The sequence below is a fragment of the Talpa europaea genome (genome assembly GCF_964194135.1).
Source record: "Talpa europaea genome assembly, chromosome: 12".
Lineage (NCBI taxonomy): Eukaryota > Metazoa > Chordata > Mammalia > Eulipotyphla > Talpidae > Talpa > Talpa europaea.
The window spans coordinates 53,342,483-53,365,267 of record NC_140079.1 but is presented as its reverse complement, the minus strand read 5'-3'; the positions used below and the strand labels follow the sequence as shown (position 1 = coordinate 53,365,267).

Sequence of the window (22,785 nt, the reverse complement as noted above, 5' to 3'; positions counted from 1 at the left end):
GAAAGGACAAGGTCTCCAGCTTCAAAGACTTCCCAGTAAATAAAAAGTGATGAAAGAGTGATGGCATGGATTATATCCACAAGGCAGTGGGATGCCACTGGAGACTTTTAACCAACTTGTGGCATGATTAGCATTTTATTCCCCAAACTCATTCTGGCTACAATGTGGATAGGAATAGATGAGGATTGGAACTAGCTGTGTGATGACACAGAGTTGGGGATACCTGGACAATGGCAGTGGAGGTGGTGGAGATGGAAAACCCAGAGAATTTATTGATTAATAGGTTTTGGGGGTGAGTGAAAATGGGCTCTGCTCTGCTGAAGAGAGATTCATCACTATGCATTAAAACTTAAAAAGGAATAAAATATGACTCAGAAAGGTCATTAATGGTTTTCTACCCTAAAGAAGAATATTTGCTCAACACTGTTTATAAAAAAAATTGAAAAGTCAGGTAGACCAAAATGTCTATCAATAAGGGATTCAGTAAAGAAAATGACATTAAAATGAATGAGCAAGACCTCTATATAACAAAATGTTTCTGTCTCCAACACCTTACATGAATGAGTATGTAAAAACCACAACCTGTTAATCAATAAATTCTCTGGGTTGTCCATCTCCATGGCCTCCACTGCCCTTATCTATGTATCCCCAACTCTGCATTATCACACAATTCTTAACTGTGTTCTAATCCTCTTCTATTTCAATCCACATTGTAGCCCAAGTGAGTTTGGGGAACAGAAGGATAATCATGCCACGAGCTCCCCAGTAGCATCTCAGCCCAGTTGTAGAATGATAGATATTTTACTATTCATGTCCAGAAGGAAAATTCCTTTTGCCACTTGGGAGATCCCCTTTGCAACCAAATGTCTTTTTCCACTTTCTCACCCTAAAGTAGACCTATTAAATATCAACTTTCATTCACCCACATAGCATTTTTACTTACCCTTTTGTTTACTTAAACATTTGAAAAATATTGTGTAAATACAAAATGGTATTTATAGAATGTGCATAAAAACTCTACAGAATTGGAATACCATCAATACTCCTGCGCTTACCACCAACTGTACGAACAGGAAAATCTTGTCATCATGTCTATGTCCTGTTTGTCCCTTTCAAGTGTATCCTATCATTCCCTTCTCAGAGATAGCAATTTTCCTGAATTCTATTTATAATCCCACATATGTGTTCACATTGTTTAGTTTTGTGTGTTTTTGAACTTTAGATAGATATATAGATAGACAGATATAGAATCGTTCAATATACATTATTATTCAACATTCATTTTTCACCTTCAGTTGTATTTTTGAGGTTCATGTTTTTTATGATGACTCTCCAGAGAACTAGAACCAACAGGAGCTGTATAGAAAGGAGACTTGGCTCATGAGGCCATGGAGGCAGAGAAGTCCCATCACCTGCTGTCTCCAAGCTGGAGGCCTGGTGGGATAATCCCACTCTGCATTGAAAGTCAGAGGACCAGGGAAGCCAGGAGTATAACCCTTGGGCAAGGCAGGAGAAGATCTATGTCCCACCCCAGTAGACAGACAAGAGGCTGTCATTGTGAGGACAATCTACTTTGCCAAATTCGTGGATTCAAATGCTGATCTTATTGATACACCCAGAAAAAACATTTAACATTTACATAAATTTAACTGCCACAATGTAATTGAATATAACTATAATTTTTATGTTCATTTCTGTATAATATTTTGTGAGTATGGGCCTCCCTGGTGGCACAAGGGGTTAAGCACAGCACTATGAAGCAATCTGCAGCGTCTGCAGTATGAGATCGATCCCCTGCCCATCAGGGAGCAACCTACATGGCACAGCAGACCTCTCCTGACTTGTCTGCTGCTCCCCTCAGCAGTGTATTTCAGTCAGTCTGCCTGTTCTGTTTCCCACTCTGTCTCTGGTAGATCCTCTCACTCCCTGCATCTCTGGCCTGTGCCCCAGCTCTTCTATGCATAAATAAACAAATCTTTAAAAAATATTTTATGAGTATATTAGAAATTTATTAATATATTTTAATATTGGAGAATATATTGATAATTTCTTTCTCTGCCAATTTTAAACAGTACTACTATGGACATTTCTGAATATGATCCTTGTGTGCAGGTGTGAGTTACTGTACATGTAACAGTATAATACAGCGTACATACATGCATATACACATACACATATACATACATATACATACAAGTAAGGATGCATATCTTCCACTTTACAAAGCCATATAATGCCAAATTTCAAAAGTGATGGTGACAGCGTATGTTTTCACTAGCAATGTATTAATTATTCTACTTGATTCACATTGTCAAACTATCATTAGGCCAATTATTGTCAATCTGCTGGGTGTGGAATGATGACTAGCAAGTAAATGGGATGTCAGACCTGCAACCCTAGGAACTGAATCCTGACCCAACCCTGTGAACTTGGAAGAGCCCCCCAGGACACAGAATGAAACACAGCCTGGCTGTCACCATCACTGCACCTGAGAGACTGTGCAGAGGCCCTGGCAGAGCTGGGCCTGCATCCTGACCCACAGAAACTGAGATAATGAGTGTGTTTAAAATCACTAAATTTGTGTTCATGTGTTATACTGCAATATCCGAGCCATGGAGAAGGAAATAAAATCCCAATATGCTACTTAATTCTGCAGAGGGCAGAATTTATATAGTTAATGGAAAGACTGAAAATCCTTTGGTTAAAAAAAAAAAAGGGAGGGTAGTGAGCAAATCAGCTAAAAGGGGTCAATTGGATGGTGGAGGATAGAATTTGACTTTTAGTGGCATTTAATGTAGTATATGAAGAAATTAATCATAATGCACACCTGAAACCTATGTAAAATTAAAATGTAATGTTATTTCAAGTAAAAAGATCTGGTGAGGGACTTCAATTGGCCTATCTAGGTCAGGTGCCTATCTCTGGACTGAACAATGACTAGGAAAACAGGGTTTTTTTTTGGAAGATGACAATGCCCAGTTAACCCACATGGTTTGAGGGGATACTTTTCAGAAGAAGGGAGCTTTCTTATCTGAAATAATAGATTTTACCCAGCCAATGAAATTGGAAAAGAAGCTTACAAAAGACAAAAATATATCTAAAAGGAGATCACCGTTTTCAAATCATTTTTTTTTTAAGGTGTGAATTTTTAGAATAGTTATTCCTTCTATTTTATTTTTTTATAATAAATTTTATTTTTATATTCCCCATACAATTGCAACCCCCTTATTTTGACCCCAATCCCTCCCCTCCCGCCCCCTACCCCCCATAGAGTGTCTCTGGTTCATAGTTTTTTGTTGATTTTGATTTTCACTTTCTTATAGTTATTCATTTTCCTGGTCCCTTATTTAAGTTTTCTAATCATTTTAAAATTATTAAGAACAGTATGTAAATGTAATGATGATTAATGTGAAGAGCAATATCAAATTATAGTTTTTATATAGGTAAAAATTATAAGATGAAAATTATAAAATGAATATCCATTTATAGTAATAACAAAAGATGATTGATCAAATCATCAAAAGATGATTTACAAATCAAAATGGAAATCTGCAGGCTCAATATGAAATTTCATTTTAGACATTCCCTGTTCTTAACGCTGTTGAAAAGTAATGTGACCATAACAATGTAAAACAACTGCCTATTTCATGAAAGAAATTTTTTGATGGCGAATTCACACTAAGGTTACTAGTTTCATAGGCTCTTTCCAACTAGCACTTGCATTTACCTCAGTGATTCTCAAAGTGTAATGTGCCTGGGGATTACCTGGGGGTGCTGATGAAATGCATGTTGCAGGACACCCGCCCAGGAGCTTCTGAATCAGTACCTCCCAGCGGACACTGTTGATTTACTTTAGCTTGGAAAACACTGCTTCAATCCAAAGGAGGGGGTCTTGGATGATTAGTGGAGCCTCAGTTCTCTCTGGAGAGTAGCAGTTTTTTCTCAGGATAAATCATTTTTCTGGCAATCCTCAAACAGCATCAGAATAATTGGGTCTCTGTATATCTGTATGCTTACTTGTGACTCTGAAGACTATTTTTTACCCAGGAGAGTGCATTTATGCCTCGTGTTTATATGCAGTGATTGGTGAGGAATATGATAGTGCATACCTACCTGGTGCATTTCTGGTTCTTTCTCTGAATTTTCCTATGGTCTGTGAATTTCAAAGGGATGTAAGGACAAGTGGGAGGAGAGGTAAAGGACCCAAGCCATATCCTTTGAGAGTGGCAGATGTCCAGGCATTGTACCGGGGAATATGTTCCTTTCATTATTTGGCAATGGTTGGTTAGTTGTCAATGAACCAGAGTAGATGGTCAGAACGGAAACCATGACACCCACCCCACCATAAGTTTGATTTTTTTCTCCAAAGTCATTTCCCTTCTGTATGTGGATCAGTGAGCTGGATAAAGGATATAAACATGCATCGGGAAGCTCCTTCCACATTCTAGAGCCTGAGTGCCTCTGAGTGAACAGCCAATCTTGAGTCTTTTGCCTTGGCCTTCGGTCAGGCTGACCTTCAGTTCCATGGGAGGTTTTGAGGGTCATCTGTACCCGGGACTGTCTCTCTTCCTCTACGGACTTTATCACGCACGACTTGTTTCCAGGGCCTTGATATGCAACCACCCTGTCCAGTATCTGCCATGCCGCCCCTGGAGCAAGGGAAGGTGGGCAAGGCTGCAGCAAATCCACTACGTTGGGTTGGTGAAGATACTGAGTGCCTGTATTTTAGTGGCCCAAGAGCTGCACAGCATCCACGGACAGCTTGTACTCATCAGCAAGGTTTTTCATCAGAGAGACTTTTTCTACCGCAAACAGTGGCAGCATCTCACCCTCTATATGACCTTCTTCCTGAGTGGGTGTGTGGACGTGGTGAGTCAGAACCTGCTGCCCTGGAGGTGTGCTGCAGTGGAGCAAAGTGCCCAAGCCCTGGGCCTGTTTCTGTTCCTCCCCCTGCTGGTGTCGCACATGCAGGACACAGAGGGAGTGGAGCTGCTGGCTCACATCCTGCTCACCCAGGCCATGTTCCTGCTGACGGTGGTGGTAATCGCAGAGCTGTGGGCTCCCAACATGCTTCAGCTCTGGGCGATGAAGGCCTTTCTATATATGCTAATTGGCTCTTGGCTGATGCAGATCGGTTTTATGCTCTTCAGACCTATCTCTGGCTACAAATGGATGGATGATGACCAGCACGACATTATGTTTGTCACCACCTTCTTCTGTTGGCATGTGGCTTTCATTGCCCTTTTGATGACCTGGATCTATGGCTTCTCCTTTTGGTGGGTTCGTTACATTCATTGACTTCTGAGCCCAGATGAGTCTGAGTGGTTCCCTCTCACTTGTGCATTCTGGAGCACTTGGATGAGAAAGTGTGGGAGGTGAGCTGTCAGCGAGGAGGACCAGTAGCCTGCTTTCAGAGCTTCCACCCTGAGGCAGCGTGCTGGGCTGACCCACCCATTCTCTACTTCCGTTTTCTTTGTCCCATTTGCTGAATGTGTACACAGCAAAGGCAAATGAAGCATGAGAGATAAATGACTATGACCTTTGCTCTCTGCTCGCCAAGTATTTCTCCCACCCCACCTGCCACTCCTCAACTCCAGCCCAGGCATTCTGCTCCCTCTGCATTCCCCTGGCAGGAGAATGTGAAGATAAATACAATGGGTCCTCTGGGCCTTTATAAATATCCCTCACCCCACCTCATAGAATACTGACCACTAGTCACCTTCAGTATATCATAATAATTTGCACATCACAGTAATCACCTCCTTATTCTTTCTCTTTATGAATCTTTAAATACTCATGCTAAACCCAAACTATTATGCTGACTGTTTAGAACTCGTAGAACTATTGTTGAGGACTTTCTTTTGATTACTCTTTGATTTATCAAATATAAAGCAGATCCTTTTTCTCTTTTCAGCTTTATTGAGATAAGTTTTATTCCAAAAAATTGCACATATTCAATAGATCCATCTGGACAAGTTGGCACATAGGTGATACTGTCGCCACAATCCTGAAGCCAGCTTCCTCTGTGGGATCCACAGAACAGAGCAACACCCTGCACATAGAGAGGTTCTAAGGACTGGTCTGCTTTCGGAGTTTCACCATCTCTGCCCCCTCGAGTGTACCTTGCCTGACTCTCCTACCTGAGTAACCAGCATCTTTCTCTGTACACACTTCATCAATGTTCAAGTAGTAGACTCGCCAGGATCCATGTCATTCTGGTTCTCTTGTACCCAAAAATCTTATTTATTCTACATGGCTTCCTTTTTAATCTTGATGACTATCCTATCAACTGACTTAAGATAGCTGGATATTTACTATGTCACAAAATGCTATAAGTAAGGGTCGAGGGGGTTGAATGCTGACGAGTGGGGATGAATTATTGGGGACTCTCAAAAGAATGTCTTTATGTTACACATTCTATTTTTTTTTTTCCCTGCAGTCCCCAGGATGTGAAGAATTGTCAAGCTCCCCTTATTCCTGGTCACAACTAAACTACCCAGGCTAAAAACAGAGCAGAGCTGGGGAAGGGATTGCAGAGGGACCTCATTCCTCTAGTTTCCTCTTGGCTTCTAGTTCACAGGAGAACTAAATGTGCCCCTCTTCCTTTGGTTCTGGTGCTCCTCTTCCTTATCAGTTTTCTGATTCAGAAGTTAAGGGATAGCAGGGGAATTACTGTCTACTGTTAAGGGTCTCCACCCTCTGCTTTTGAAGACCTGTGAGCGTTCTGAGTTATGCAAAGAGGGGAGGTGTTTCCCAGTGTCATTGAGATGGGACTCAGCAATGTCAGAATGCAGGGTGGTGCATGCTGAATGTCCAGTGTGTGATGGGCAGGCAGGTCTCAACGAGGGCTACCGCTTGCACCAGTAGAAAGAACAGGCAGCAATGCTGCCTTCCACTGGAGAGGAGCAGTGGGCCCCAGAAACAAAGTTCCCCCAGGCTTGTCTCTCATCTCCAGGGCATCTCCTTGGTCCTAGTGACCAGTGCTGCTCTGGTTTTCCCTGTAGGCTCTGCTCTGTTCCTGGTAGTCACTTCTGGATCCCAACCCCTCTGTCTCATCCACTTTGGTATCTTCTCAGGACTTGCCCAGCCTCGCAGTTCTTCCTTCCTGCAGCCTTGCTGAAGCTCCTACACTGCCCTGAGATTGGGGTGCCAGGGAAGCTGTTTCTCCCCTACATTCTTTCCTGGTGGTATAGTAAAACTCCATTTTCTACTTCTTTCTGGCCTCCTTGATATTAAGAGCTTTCAATATTTTTAATTTAAAAATTGACCTTTTATGGGCTGTGACAATCCAACCTCATCTTGCGGCAATACCTTTCCCTAACTGGGTACAGTTATAGACGAGGGAAGAAAGCAAAGGCCAAACATTATAATTTCAAGATATCATCCCTCTCCAAAGGTAAAAGTTGAAGCAATACCACATCCACTTATTAACAGTACTGTCCCATTTCTGAGTAATTTGGAGCTCTTAATAGATACTTATGAACTGCTAATGCCTCCAAATATTATACTTCACAGCATGTATCTTCAAGGTAAATAGTACATATTAGCAAGGGCCTTTGGAGCTGTAAAGAATGATTACTGAGGTCTGATATAGTGGTGGAAAGGCCGGGTTGGTGTTGGATAGGATCTTTCTCTACTCTGCATATCACAGTAGAAGGAGCACCCTGACAACAATCCAAATCACTTTGGAATGTAAGACCAACTGAAGATAGATTTGGGGAAAATAAAGCCAAAAAAACCATATCAAAATTTTGGAGAGAAAAAATATAATTCTCATGATCATCCACAAGAGGGCACCTTCTTCACAAGAACCCAGAGGGACGCAGGAGCTGCTTTGCTATCAACTCAAAAAAAGAGAAGGGATGAAGGGGAAGAGAATTCATAGGCAAGTCTCGTCCCAACATCCAGTAAACATAATGAAGGTCTTGTTTCCTGTTAAACTGAATACATGGAAATGAAAAAGAAAACAGAATTCAATTGAATTGAGATACAGATCTTACAGATCTGTAGGTCTATATACATAGATAAGACAGATATTTAGATCTATGCATAGGTACATAGACATATAGATCTGTGTGTGTATTTCAAAAACACAAATGTCAAAATGCCCCTTGAGCTAAAATGGCTGATTTTTAGCAACTCTATAAAAATCACCAAAATGCTCTTGTTTAACCTCTCACAGAATTCTCATAAATATTTCCAGTCCAAGAGTTTCTGTCTATCAGACTTTGTTGTATGATCATATCCATGAATTATATTTTTAATGCTTGTCCAATATTAATCAATCACTAGTCCTAAAAGATTCTACTTCATAAAACTCAGAATTTTTATTAAACTGATTATTTTAGAGGAAGACTTTCCAGATTTTTTCACTTTCTATATTACGATAGAATAATTGCTTCAAGACTTGATATGTTTTGAATAACATTTTGAATGCTTTGCTTAGGCTGAAATTGCCTCTCCCCTGATTTTTAAAACGTGACTACATTGACCACTATTCTGAAGCCTGTACTGAAATCTACTGTATTGGCAAAGATAACACCCATTGGGGCAAGGTATAAATTCTATCTGCTGTCATTCGCCACATAATTAGCCACTGGAAATAACAAGAACAGAGTTCTGAATCAGGAAGCACAGTTGTACCCAAGGGAAGTTTGTCAATATTGAGTCTAGAGCTTTTATATGTTTCCACTGGGGCGGTGATGCTACATTAGTTGCTCTATCTCTCCTCAAACTCTTGCAATATCCTAACCATCCAGTTAGACAAATTTTAGAACTTGATATTTTTGTAGAACTTAAACTTATCCATATTACTGTTACATCCATTTCTCGGCTGAATTGAATAAATATCCTTGAGCACCTACTATGTTTTAGGCATTGGGGCCACAAAGATGAATACCACACCTCCTTTTTGCTCTTTCCTTTCAGCTGAGTTCTTTCTTACTAATTAATGTGATTTATTTTTCTACTGATAAAATTGGATGTCAGTTAACAAGAACAGAATGAGAAGTTTCACCACTACCCAACTTTCTATTTGCTTAATAACAAAGCTCTAAAGCCCTTTCACACAACCCCATCCTCTGTGACCTACGGGTGACTTTGGCGTTGCTAAATTCAGCTCCCAAATATTGTGTAAACTATATTGTTTGATGTTATTTTATTAAGCAATTTTGGACATTCTTCTGACTTAAATATCAATCTCCCAGAGGCTTGAATTCCCTTTTTCTGATGGATTTTCAGACACTTGGATTTCTCACTAAGTAAGCCCTCCCTCTCTCTTGTCCCCTTCTCCCTGGAAGTGAACATTAAGATGAAAGACCATCAGTCCCATAAACATTAAAAATTTAGCAAAAAATTACTGACACAGAGGGCCTCCCCTGGTGGCACAGCGGTTGAGCGTTGGGCTGTGAAGCTGCCAGCAGCCTCTGCAGTGCTGGTTCAATCCTCGGCCACCGGTGACGGTCCCACATGGCACACAGACCTCTCCTGCCGTGCCCACTGCTCCCCACAGCAGTGTATTTCATCGGTCTGCCTGTTCTGTTCCCTGTTGTGGCTCTGGTGAATTCTCTCACTTCTGACTATATCCAGTGCTTGTATAAATAAATAAATAAATAAATCTTTTAAAAAAATTATTGACACAGTAATTAAACTTCATATCCAAGAGAGGGTTAAAAGAATTTACAAATCTCAGTATTGTTTGAAAGCTTGTGTAATGTCTACAAAATCTTGTTGTGCCATAAAAGAAAAGAACTTAAGTTGGAAGGAATATTGTTAATAATGAATTCTAAATAAAACAATACTTATACTTGAAAAAGTGTGTGTAAACCAGATACTTTATTATTTATAACTATATATTTACCCTTGCATAGAGGCTTATCTATTTATATATAAACATATATTTAATATTTATATTTATATATAAATGAATAATATTGTATATTGATATATATAAATGAACAATTATGTTATATATGTGTTATATATATGTGTGTGTATATATATATAAAACATAATTGTTCATTTTTGTACAATGTTTGATTTCTCCTCTCAGGTGTAGTCCCCATAGAATTCCCACCACCAGTCACCTGTGCACCATCACCACAGTCCCTTGTGCTCTTCCCACCTCCTGTTTTGATCCCTCTCCCTCCCCCTCCCCTGAAGAATGTCTCTGATTTATAGTTGCCAGCTGGTTTTGTTTATTTTTTATTAATATTTTTCCCTGATCCCTTATTTGGTCCCCCTATATTTCTCCTATAAGTAAAACCATCCGATATTTTTCTTTTTCCTTCTGACTAATTTCACTGATTTTGGTAAGAAATTCTTTACTTTTTATGTTTTTGCATTCCAAGAAGTTTGTGGTTCACCATATTTCTTTAATCAACCATTAGCTGATTAGTCAGCATAACACATGTGTCCCTTAAGAGAGTTTGGGAGAAGAGCTCTGGACGGCTTAATAATCTCATTTCATTTCTTTGATTATTACCATGTCCTTGCTGCCAGGGCAGAAGAGGGACTCCTCTGGCATTTAAGGCTCACACGGTTATTTTTTACCCCAAATAGGAAGCACAGCCAGAGACTGTGTGACCAAGTCAATACAAAACAACATAAGATGCTATTAAGTGCACTTGTTCCTCTTCTACTCTGTGTTCATTATTAGCTCTTTGGACTAACTTACAGGTATCCTAGGACTTTGCAAAGAGGGATCCAAATTAGACCCAAAGCCTAAAATACCCAAATTTGATTTACCTCTCCTTAATGTGAAAAAGAACTTAATCTTCACACCTATTTAAGGCAATAAAGAATAATAACAAAAATAAATTTAGGATATTGCAATATCCTAAATATTTGCCAGACCACAATTTATTATCTGTGAGCAAACTCATGCTGAGTCTCAAATTTCCAAATTGCAAAAAGCATTTTAGACATTGGTAAGTTGAAAAGATTTCAGAAAATTCTTTTGTCTTATTATTTATGATTGTTCTTTGTTTCTCTATTTTTATGAGAATAAAGAGATTTGTTCTGGCTGCGCTATTCATCATAACCCACAAGCAGGCATGACTCAATTTATACTTGAAGGGTAGCATACAGTATTGAGGAAAAAAAAAAGAAAGACAAATATAATTTATTTTTTATATTTCCTTTTTCTTGAGTTTGTCTTTTTCAGAGAGATTGGTTCAATTGAGTAGGGAACTGATCAGGATTAGAAAAATTTGGGTCAAAATTGATTACAGAAAATCAGTTCTTCATATGCTGTGACCTGATGATGATATAAGGTTATCAGGTTTTGTTCATTCTTCTGGTTGAATTCCTAGATACATGTAATACCTATTTCTAAGTAGTTGTTTTTCATATTGATATCATTTACTTTTATGTCATTAATGGGAAAGATTTTTTTTTCTGCTTTATTTTTATTTTTTATTTTTTAATTAATATTTTATTTTATATAATTCTTACATTATTTTTCATTTTTGCACAATGTATGCATTTTCATTTTGGTTATATTTCCCATGCAATTGCACCCCACCCCCTTATTTTGACCCTAGTCCTTCCTCTCTCCTTCCCTCCCTCCCCAATAGTGTGTCTCTGGTTTATAGTTGCTGTTGATTTTGATTTTTACTTTGTATTAATTAGTCTTTTTCCTGGTCCCTTATTTAGGTTTTTTAAATTCCTGCTATGAGTGAGACCATTGGTATTTTCCTTTTTCTTTCTGGCTTATTTCACTGAGCATGATGCCTTCTAGCTCCATCCATGTTGCTGCAAACTGCATGTGTTTATCTTTTTTGATTGCTGAGTAATATTCCATGGTGTATATGTACCACATCTTCTTGATCCAGTGATCTATTTTTGGGCATTTGGGTTGTTTCCATAGCTTAGCTATTGTAAATAGTGCTGCTATAAACATAGGGATGCAGGTGTCTTTTGGGTAAATATCTAGGAGTGGAATTATTAGATCATATGGAAGCTCTATCTTTAGTTGGTCAAGAAATCTCCACACAGCTCTCCATAGTGGTTGGACCAGTTTGCACTCCCACCAACAGTGCAGGAGAGTTCCTTTTTCTCCACATCCTCACCAACATTTGTTGTTGCTAGTTTTTTTTAATATGTGCCTTTCTCACTGGTGTAAGATGGTATCTCTTTGTAGTTTTGATATGCAGGGAAAGAAATTTTAATTAAACAGATGATACCCACCATAAGTAGTAGAAGGAATTACACAGAAAAATCAATCATGGTGCAAAGCCCAAGAGTCTTATTTTCAGTTCATTAAAATGCATTTTTCATATAAAAAAGGTTTGATTTACTGGCATATTTGAAATAACATAGGCTCTCGAATTAAATAGGAAAGGTTGAATCTGTGTGTTGCATTTACTATCTTTCAGTGAAAAGGAGGAGTTGATAATCTCCATTTTGCAGACCAGAAATCTAAGTAAGGACAAAATGTACATACTTAATGTAACTTCTTCCTCATCAAAGGCACTTAGAGAATGTTTATTTTATTCTTTTTCAAAATTGATGGATAAGGAAGTGACCCGCAGCCAACCAGAGGGAACTATCCAGGAAGGAGGAGAAGAGATGGAAAACAACATTGGATATTAGGTTGAATTTTCCAGCTCAATCCAAAAGACAAGTCAAGTCATTTAACATTCACTGAGTACCTGTTAGAATTCTGGAAGGATATTAGATCCACAAACACATTAGAAGTAAATGAGAAGAGGGTCTCCCTGGTGGCACAAGGAGTTAAGAAGCAGCCTATGAACCAATCTGCAGCCACTGCAGCACAAGTTCGATCCCCACCAGGGGGTGACCCACATGACAGAGCAGACCTGTCCTGACTCGCTTGCTGCTCCCCTCAGCAGTGTATTTCAGTCAGTCTGCCTGTTCTGTGTCCCACTCTGTCTCTGGTGAATCCGCTCACCCCCTGTACCTCTGGCCTGTACCTCAGTTCTTGAAAGAATAAATAAATAAATCTTTAAAAAAAAAAAAAAAAGAAGTAAATGAGAAGACCCCCAGTCCCCTGAAGCACAAAGTCAGGTTGAAAAGAGAGAAAGAACATAAACTCAGGATCTATACTTGGACAAAAATTATAAAGAACCTAATAACACATGCAAATTAGTGGACTAGTGACCTAGCAATAAGAGGTCAGGTACAGTCAGGGGAATCTAGGTGATCAGCTAACATAAAGACATCTTCAGATTAAGGTTTACACCAGAAATAAGTAGGTCACTTCCTCATAGAATCTGGAACCCCTTAAAGAAGGTGTCTCTGTGTGTTCACAAGAACTGGGGTTCTGTTGACTGGGGGATAATTCTCTCCTAATCAATCACAGGGGCAGGAAGGACATGGTAACATGAGCAACGTAGGTGAGTCTCTGAGAGGGCTGTCTCCAGGGCATTGAGCCCCCCAAATAAGGCAAACCGCTTCCCTTAGCATTGTTAAGGGAATCTTTCAGGAAGACCCCATGTGGCTTTTATGTTATTCATGCTCTTTGTTTTCCTTATCTCTTCTTTCCCCCCATATCATGCTACCAGATCTAGAATGACAAGACAGGGTCTCATTCATAAGACAACTAAGGCAACTGAGAGGACAACTAAGAAGGAGGGAGCAAAAGGCAGATCCTGTCCTCACATTCCAATCCTCTTTCAGGGAGAAGTCTAGCATGAGCTTTAGGATAATCCAATGATTCCTTTTGTTCCCAAATTAATATTATTGTGTGGGATAAGTGTTAGAGATATTCCAGGTTATAAGGAAGTTCAAAGGCAGAACAGATAAGAATAGAGAAACAGGAAGGGTAATAATAGGCCGGGAAGAGAATGGAAGGATGTAAAAATTCTGGCTTCCATACGTTTTAGGGCAGTCTTATTAATGAAGCCTTATGACAGTCAAGCCCTTGTCATCAGCAGTGTGTGTAGCTAACACACACTGTGAAAACGATCAACTGAGAAATTTCTGCCAAACCCTAACTTTTCTGTGGATTTTCTCAATAGTTTTATTCAACAAATTCATGGCAGGCTCTACAAATGACAAAGAAATTGACATTAGCCTAAATGATAGATCATCTCTTGAAAGAGCAATTTATTCAGCATTTATAGAACTTGGACATTATGCAAACATTTGCAGTGCTTAAGGGAAAAAACATGAGCTCACAAGGTCAGGCTGGTGAGGAAGACAGATACATCACTGGATAAGAACAATGACTCCTTAATTGTAATGATAGGAGATGCACATGATGGTGCAGGGGAGTAATGAATCGATTTACCCCGTGGTAGATGCTACCATTCTTGGTTCATTGAGAAGATTTTATGTAAATGAGTTCTCGATGGCTGACTCGTAATTTATGAAGCAGATTGGGTTAAGAGGACATTTCAGGCCATGGGGAGGCAGAAGCAAAGGCATGGAAGTTGGAAGTGAGCATGATGGAACTTGCAGAAAACAGCTAAAACACTACTAAATCAGTGCTCAAGCCAGGACCAAGGGACAATGCCATTGTGCCCGAGAGGTCGCTATCAGTGTTCTCACCCCCACACCAGGGTTCAACAGCAACAGGGTTTATTTAACAAACAGGAGATTGGGGAAAAGGGAGAGTTTCTAAGTGTGGCCAGTTATTTCGCCCCAGATAGTGTCCAGAAGTCCCAAACAAAGACCGATCGTGGAAGAAGAGACAGCATTGCAGTAGCCCACAGCACAGTTGAAATCGGAATGGAATAAATGAAAATTCCTGCCCTTAGTTTCTGGAAAGTGGCTGCATAAGTAAAGGATGATGGGGTCAATCGTGTGATATGAGAGCACCAAAGTCATCCCCATTTCTGGTCACACTAGTATAAAATGGGTTATGGGCAATGGTTCTCCTATATTCTTTCCTGGGGAGCATGCCAAGGGCTTGAGATATGGGTGCCACTCCAGCCATCAAGAGATGAACCAGACAAAAGTGGGGGCATGGGGCATATGAGGAATAATTGAGGAACTGCTTGGTCACTGGCCAGAGGGGTTGGAGGGAAGCAGAGGTTGTGGTGGCTACATAATCTACAGGAGCATTATTCTATTTAAGAGGACTTAGATGAATTCTATCAAGCTTTGGGGGGCAGAATATCTGTGAGTGGAAAAGAGATAAGGAAAGGCAGTTCACAGTAGGAAACAATCTTTCTGAACCATTTTATGTCTTCGTAAATGGGATGGACAGTCCTGTGAGATGTCAAGCTCCCCACAGCTGGGTGTGTTTGAGCAGTATGACTTGCAGAAGAGTGTCCTGGTGAAGGGGAGAAAATTGAGTTAGATCTCCTTAAAGACTGCCATCACGCTGAGATTGGGCTGTGTGAAATGGTCCATTTAATTGCTTCATTTTCTTATCCCGAATGCAATTGTGGTTCACGAGCACTGCTTTTTCCTCCCCATATAGAGATAATTGGTTCTACAAATCTTATAATTCTGCTAGAGGATGAAGTCTTTGCTGATTTTTTCAACACATTTCTCTCTCTTCCGGTAAGCATCCTCAGACTTAAATTCAAATGTTTCATTAATTGTTGAATAGTGGATCTTACCAAGCTGAGTGTCTTTTAAGAAACTTCTTTCCAAATCAAAACTATTTCAATTTGAGCAAATTAATAAAAACCAGGATCTCCTCTAAAATCTTGCGTTTCCCCTCATTTTGATAATCAGACTTTGAATCCCCAGCCTCCTTGGTTGCCTTTGCCCATCCACAGTAATTTCCCATCACACCCTCTTGCTGGTACCTGAGTACACCTGGCTTTCTCCCACCTCAACACCTTCACTTGACTGTGTTCCTACTTCCCGTAATTCCACCAATTAAAGACTCAGCCATTTTTCAAATCTGTTTAACTCCTGTTCTCCTTAAGGAATTCTTAGTTTCTCTGTGCCCTTTGGCACCTTGCAACTTTTGTGTATCATATATGTGTGACTCCCCCAGTGCATTGTGAGAGTATGAATTCCGAGGACAAAACCATGGAGTTTTCATTCTGTTCTACTTCCCTATGTTTGGCACATAGTAATTGTTGACTGGAAGAAAATCTATATATTTTCTCAATCTGTGTGACTAAAACAATCCTCAAACATCAAAATATTCTTTTTTTTTTTTTTAATTTATACAAGAACCGGGGTACAGGCCAGAAGCATGGGAGGGTGAGAGAATTCAACAGAGACAGAGCGGGGAACAGAACAGGCAGACTGACGAAATACACTGCTGAGGGGATCAGCGGGCAAGACAGGAGAGGTCTGCCGCACCATGTGGGACCCTCTCCAGCTGGCTGGGATCGAACCGGCGCTGCAGAGGCTGCTGGCAGCTTCACAGAGCTGCACTCAACGGCCTGCGCCACCAGGGGAGGCCCAAACATCAAAATATTCTTAAACCCAAACTCAGACCATCCCTGCATGTGTTTTTGGTTTAAATCTTTGGTTACATTTGAACTTCAGTAACTTATAAATTGTGGCTCATCTCCATGTGCCCTTTCCATGAAATGCTACCTGCTGAAAGAGAGAGCATTTCCATAGGTTTCCACAGGGGGAGAGAGTTTCCATAGGTTTCCTATTTCAAGAGACATTAATTTTTAAATTCATGCACTGAATTTTGTGGGCTGCTTAAGTTGTGTTGAGAAATTGACTACAATGTCTCAAGATTACTTCTGAAACCTTTCATTAAGATGGCAGAGGCCTGTGGTAATATACACCTGAAGGTGTGATCTTACACCTCTAAATCATTTACAGTCTTATAAAACCATGCAAACTCAATTAAAAAATTAAAAAATAAGACAGCACATGCAATGGTATGAGTGAAGATCACAAACGATACCTGCTCTTGGAGATCTCTTTCCCCTTCCTTTTTTTTTTTTTTTTTTAACATTTTACTGATCCCACCATCTACCCAGGCACCCAGCTTGCCACTCTGATGCCTGCATTCTGGTTACCACCTTTCTCTGACATTCATGCTGACAAAGCCCAAGATTTTGCTTTGTAAAACAAAACTTTTGTCCCATTTTTTCATACCTTTGCCTTTAATTCCTGTCACCTCTCATGTAGACACAGAAACAATCTCCTAACTGGTGTCGCTATTTCCACCAAGGTCCCGTGACACCCTGACTCATGGCCAGACATCTGCAGAAATAACTCTCTCAAATAAAAATCTGATCATGTTGCCCCTTTATTTAAACACTTCACTGAGTGTCACCTTCGGGGTGTAGTCCAAACTTCTAAGCATGACCTGCCTGCTCTTGGAGGCCTGGCTTAACCTGGGTATTCTTTTTTGATGTATTTGACTTTTTCTTCAATCTAATGAAGTTACTTAGAAACTTGGAATTTCCCCCCGCAAATGTCCTAAGATTGTGCTACCTGGTGTCTTCACTTCCTTTGTTCTGCTGAAAGGGCTTTGCTTCTCTTGATCTCAGTCCCTCAGTCATTTCCTCCCACTTCTTTTTCTTTTTCCTCCCACTTTCTTTTTCCTCCCATTTCCTCCCACTGCAGATGGACCATGACATATTCATGAAGACAAGCGCTACTCCTCTGTTTCCTAACTTTCTTTTTGCAGGTCTTTGGTCAAACACCATTTTACACTGTTGAAAATTCAGAGTGGAGCTTGTGGCCAGAACTACCATATGACTTGGTGAGTAAGATTCTTGAAAGATGCAGAGTTTGGGGTGGGAGAGAGAGCAGAATTTGAAGTGTGAATTGGAAGAAAGTGAAAGAAAAGAGACCCAGAAAGTGACTGTGAAAGAAATTAAAGCAGGTGAGTAGAACAAACAGCAAGACTCCAGGTAGACATTCCTCCTTTTTGCATTTTTACCATGAGCAAACAATTGCTGATGCATCCTTTACTTCATAGTCTAGCCTATGGTCAGCCAATGGAATCCATCTTTCACCTCCACTGTGATTGTTCAGTATTAGATGCTCTGAGATTGTGTTGAGAAGAACTCTAAGGCCACACATAAGCAAGAGACAATCTGGGAAGTGTTTTGCAGTGCATTCCTTGGGTATTGGGTAAGAAATGGCAACCCACGGGCCATGTGGTGATACATGGTATAGCTCAAGGTTAAGGTGCCACTCTGCAATACCTATCATCACTTGAATATTCTCTTCCAGATGCCTTTCTATTTTTTAAAAAAGATTTTATTTATTTATGCATACAAGAACTGGGGTGTGGGCCAGAGGTGTGGGGACTGATAGGATTCACCAGAGACAGAGTGGGGAGCAGAATAGGCAGATCTACTGAAGTACACTGCTGAGGGGAGCAGCAGGAGAGACAGGAGAGGTCTGCTGTGCCATGTGGGTTAGCTCCCTGGATCGAACTCATGCTGCAGTGGCTGGTGATAGCTTGATAGCTCTGTGTCTTTAAACCCTGTGCCACCAGGAGATCCACTCTTTCTATTTTTCCCCTTGTTCTTGTCCACTGTCTTTCTCTTCTCCTCATCCCCCTTCTTATTCTTCTTATCCACTATGTAGACCTTAGACTTGCCAGTGGGATGTGGAATCAAAACTCACTCAAAGTATTGCTTACAACAAGGTTTTGTTTTTCTCTGGGCTCTACAGAGCTGATGATAAAGACAATTCACTTGGATTCTTACATTCATTTCCCTAGGAAAAAACCCCCAGTTTTATTTGTTTCACTTCCTCAGATCCATCTCCTGCTCTATGAGATGTTACATTTGTGTTGTGTGTTTTTGCACTTGTTGTGCCACTGATTTGAATTGGGAGCTTATGAGAAATTTTAAGTGTGTCTGCAAAGAAGCAAGTTGAGTTATGACTTGACACTAGCGAGCAAAATTTCTTCTGCTTCTTTTCTGTGAAGCAGGATTTAGATAATTTCTTAAACAACTTCCTTGATAATCAGGAAGATTATCTGATGACAGATGAAGCCTTTTCTTTCCTGCCAATCCATTCACCCCCCTGGGATCCTTAGCTTAAGCCTCCATTCCCTTCCGACATGGTCTTTAAGTGACACACCTCGCCTCTGGACCAGATACTCCAAGTGTGAGGTTATTTATTGCTCCTTGCTAAGCCGCTTTTCTTTGAAGTTCAGTTCCATTTCTTCCTTCTGTTCCTCTTTTGTTTATACTCTAGATTGCAAAGTACAAAGGATTATTGACCTGGTTGGAAAAATTCCGGTTACCTTTCTTCTGTAAAACCAACTTGTGTTTCCATTACATTCTCTGTCAGGAATTCATCAGTTTCATTAAGTCCACAGAAGGAGGTAAGCATGCAAGGTATATATGTGGAGGAATTAGGGAAACCAGATTGCACAGTGGTATGGTGCCTGTCAGAGCTACAGTAGGTACACTGTTGGCAGCCTTTATACCCTTGGACTGAGCTATCTGAGTGTGTAGTGGCAATAGGTGAACTCTTAGACTGAAAATTGGTACCTAGAGCAACAAGCAGGGGTCAGGTGGACAGAGCTGTTTGTCTCACTGAACATGGCAAAATCATCTAAAATATTTCCAGAACCAGACATAGCTCATCATTTAATTGCTCCCACCGGATGGAACCCACTATCATTTCTCATCTGGGCACTGAAATCATCTCTTAGTCTCCTTGCTTCCACTCTCATTCTCCTGCTCATGGCAGCCAGAGTGGACCATTAAAAACTCCATTCAGATCGTGTCACCGCTCTGTTCATTCTCTGACAATGTGTCATCAGCACCAATGACTCCTCTTCAGTGGGAAACCCAGTGCCCCTAAAATGAAACCTTCAAGGTCGGAGAGATCTGGATTCATGTCCTTTCTGATCACATCTCTTTCCCCCGCCTCTGTCACTCATACATTCCAGCCACATGAGCCTCATCCCTCAGACATACAGGATATTTCCCACTTCAAGTTTTTGCATTAATAGAAATGTCTTTCCTCCCCAAAATTCACAGGGTTCCCTATCTCACCTCCTCAGTGAAGGCTACATCAATGAGCCTAATGTCCACATATACAGCCCTCACCCTAGCATGCCCAGCCCCCGCTTTACTTGCTTTTCATTTTCATTTTTTTTAAATAATAAATAATAAATAATCTTCCACTTTGCTTGATAATACACTTATTATGCTTCCTATTTGTCTGTCTCCTTCAGTAGAATATAAGCTTGAGGACAAGAGTTTTGCCTGGAAATGAGCTTGACAGTTGACAGGCATGTAATAAATATTTGTTGAAAGAGTGACTAAATAAACTGTCCATCTAGCTTTGGGTTGGTAACTTGATTCTCAGCTCAACTGGCCAAAGGAAACTGAAAGTTAAGATTTAGGAGCTTCCCCTGAGTTAAATGTTGAAACAAATCACCTACTACACTCATCTCCCTCCTTCACTGTATGTGTAGGGAAACCGGGTTAGCAAGATCCCTGTCAGGTGGGGACTGTAGAAGCCACGAGCCCTGGCTGGAGGGTGTTTTTGATCTGTGCATAGTGTGCTGCTTGTGGGGCTTTTGTGTGTCACAAGACAGGTTCTGGCACAAACTCCAAAAATACCACAGAATCAAGCGAAACTTATCTAACTGGCTGCCATGTTCTCCATTCACACTGAGCACATGGGAGTCTGACTGTGTCCGAGACTGAGAGAGGGGCTGGGGACGAGCTTGTTGTCTCTCTCTTTCACCATCAACTTTTCCTGACAGCCAAGATGATGAAATGGGAAAAGGCAGACCAGTGGCTACTCCAGAAATGTGTCGGTGGAGTCAGGGGCATGTGGCGCTTCTGTACGTACCTCAAGGGCAGCGCAGGTGGGTTTCACAGTTGTTCCTGGGCCTTTGCAAGTTCTTAACAATGTCTAGGGTGCCCAGGAGGGCTTAGGGATGATTATGTCTATGGTAAACATAAAACAAGTTTTGTAATGCCATTTGGATCAAAACCTTTGAAAACTAGGATCCATAGTATAGGTTAGCCCAGAAGCAGTCTGAGACCCATTCATTCGTTCATTCATTTATTTACGTAATAACATTTATTGAGCCTCACTCCAAGCAGCCACTCTGCTGGTAGGTGGGGTAAGAGGTGGACAATAGCCATATATATGTCCTGGCTTTAAAATGCTGTCACTGTGGTGAGGAGACAGATAAGGAACAAGTAAAAAAAATGTTTTTTCATAATACATTAATAAATAAACCTTGTAGCAAAAGGATTGGGATGCACTGTTTTTGTTCTCTTGCATCCTTAGCTGATCAAAACTGACTGACAGTCCAATTCAGCAACATTAAACTTCATTCAAGAATGATCCTTCATTTAGGGATGAAATCCTAGATCTTCAGGGAGCCGGTAGGAGAGAACAACACAGATTATCTTGCAGTTTGTCACTGAGACTTCAGCTCTGGAAAAACTGTGAAATATGTAAACCATCTTTGACACCTTTTGATGCTGATGTTCCTCTCCAGATTGCTCTGGGTCCATGGTCTAGGGAAATGTTTTTTCCCCCTGATCTTTTTTTTTTTTTTTTGGACAAAATTTAAATATGTCATGATCTATCCCCAGAGGCTTACAATTTTCCTCAAAGTAACAGTTATTTTAACAACAGGAAAAAAGTCACCAAAGATCCCTATCTGATAAATCCCTTCTTCCCATGTCTCCCATCCACCCCTACATTAAGACATGCCTGCAGACAATGCTTTAACCCTCCTAAGAGAATAACAACAGTAGATAGTAAGGCAGGCTGTTGGTGTCAAGGTGGGCGCAGCAGATACACCCAGGTGCAACCACTGAAGGGCAAGATTGACAGCTCCGTGCCTGCCCTCTCTGATCTGTAGGTGAAGAGCTTGTAGATTTCTGGATCCTTGCTGAGAAGATCCTGAGCATAGATGAGATGGACCTGAAAGTGAGAGACCACTACCTGTCCCTCCTCTTCGTGCTGAAGGCCACCCACCTGCAGGAGGGCTCCCGGGTGGTGACACTCTGCAACATGAACATCAGTAAGAGTCATAAGGCAACTTTGAAGTGAAACTTATAGGGAGTAAAACAAACAAACAAAACTCCCGTGTCTGATACCCCTCAGTCTCCTGCTTTGCAGACTGCTGCCCTCTCTACCTTTTATCTATCAGTGCCAGTGGGATTCCCAACCCTTTACAGGAAAATGTTGACAGAGACCAGCTATCCTTAGTAGGGACCTCTTCGTGACATTTACTTTTTAGCAAAAGTTGGCTGGAAGGAAAGAAGAGGAATTGGGACCGGATAATTGAACAGCTCCTGCATCTTCTGAATTTGAGTGGTTTGTCCTTTTTTATTTTTTTAAATCAGTATTCTCTAGAGCAAATTATAACCTACAGGTCAAATGTAGCACATGTGGCTTGTGAGATAAGAATGTATATGCATTTCTAAAGGTTAAAGAGGAGATTGCTCACAATGTCTAAAGTATTTATTATGTGCCCCACTACAGAAAAAGCTTGCCAACCCCTTCTCTAGAGCATCAGATGCATCCAAATACACTTATGTATGTATTGAGTGAAGCAGCATTCCTAACTCAAATATAGATATGGTCCAGAAGATTCGCTGTTTAGAATTAGTCATATTCTTCCACATATATGGGTAATTTAGAATATATAACATTAAAATCAGGGTTAGTAAGGATTCCTTCAAATTATCCTGTCCAAACCCCAATCAGATCTGATATTGAGAAATCTAACTAAGAAGTACATACTTCTGGTTCTTAAACACTTTTTCCTCATGCCTTTTGCTTTTCTTTATAACAGCATTCAATATTCTAAATTTAAGGAATCCCATAAAATGGCTTTTATCAATGGGGAGGAAGGGAGGCAATTAGAGAAAGTGGTCATTATGACTTGAGTAAACCCTACATCTAAGTCCACTATATATTTGACCTGGCCAAACC

General features: G+C 40.5%; 2 protein-coding genes across 2 annotated transcripts in view; both read left to right on the top strand.

The window, feature by feature from the left end:
• Nucleotides 1-4,524: 4,524 nt before the first annotated feature.
• Nucleotides 4,525-5,298, top strand: LOC311181605 (transmembrane epididymal protein 1-like; the record flags this gene model as incomplete). Its single annotated transcript, XM_084250051.1, has 1 exon — nucleotides 4,525-5,298. The coding sequence occupies one exon, from the start codon at nucleotides 4,525-4,527 to the stop codon at nucleotides 5,296-5,298; it is 774 nt and encodes a 257-aa protein (XP_084106177.1).
• Nucleotides 5,299-13,345: 8,047 nt separating this feature from the next.
• The window catches only part of RGSL1 (regulator of G protein signaling like 1), a gene marked incomplete at both ends in the record, with an annotated part of 55,638 nt that continues 46,198 nt past the window's right edge, over nucleotides 13,346-22,785 (top strand). Inside the window, 6 exons of the mRNA XM_084250050.1 lie at nucleotides 13,346-13,358; nucleotides 15,392-15,474; nucleotides 17,531-17,605; nucleotides 19,060-19,189; nucleotides 20,588-20,692; nucleotides 21,707-21,868. Of these exons, the coding sequence (XP_084106176.1) occupies nucleotides 13,346-13,358; nucleotides 15,392-15,474; nucleotides 17,531-17,605; nucleotides 19,060-19,189; nucleotides 20,588-20,692; nucleotides 21,707-21,868 (568 nt within the window). The remainder of the gene's footprint in view (nucleotides 13,359-15,391; nucleotides 15,475-17,530; nucleotides 17,606-19,059; nucleotides 19,190-20,587; nucleotides 20,693-21,706; nucleotides 21,869-22,785) is intronic.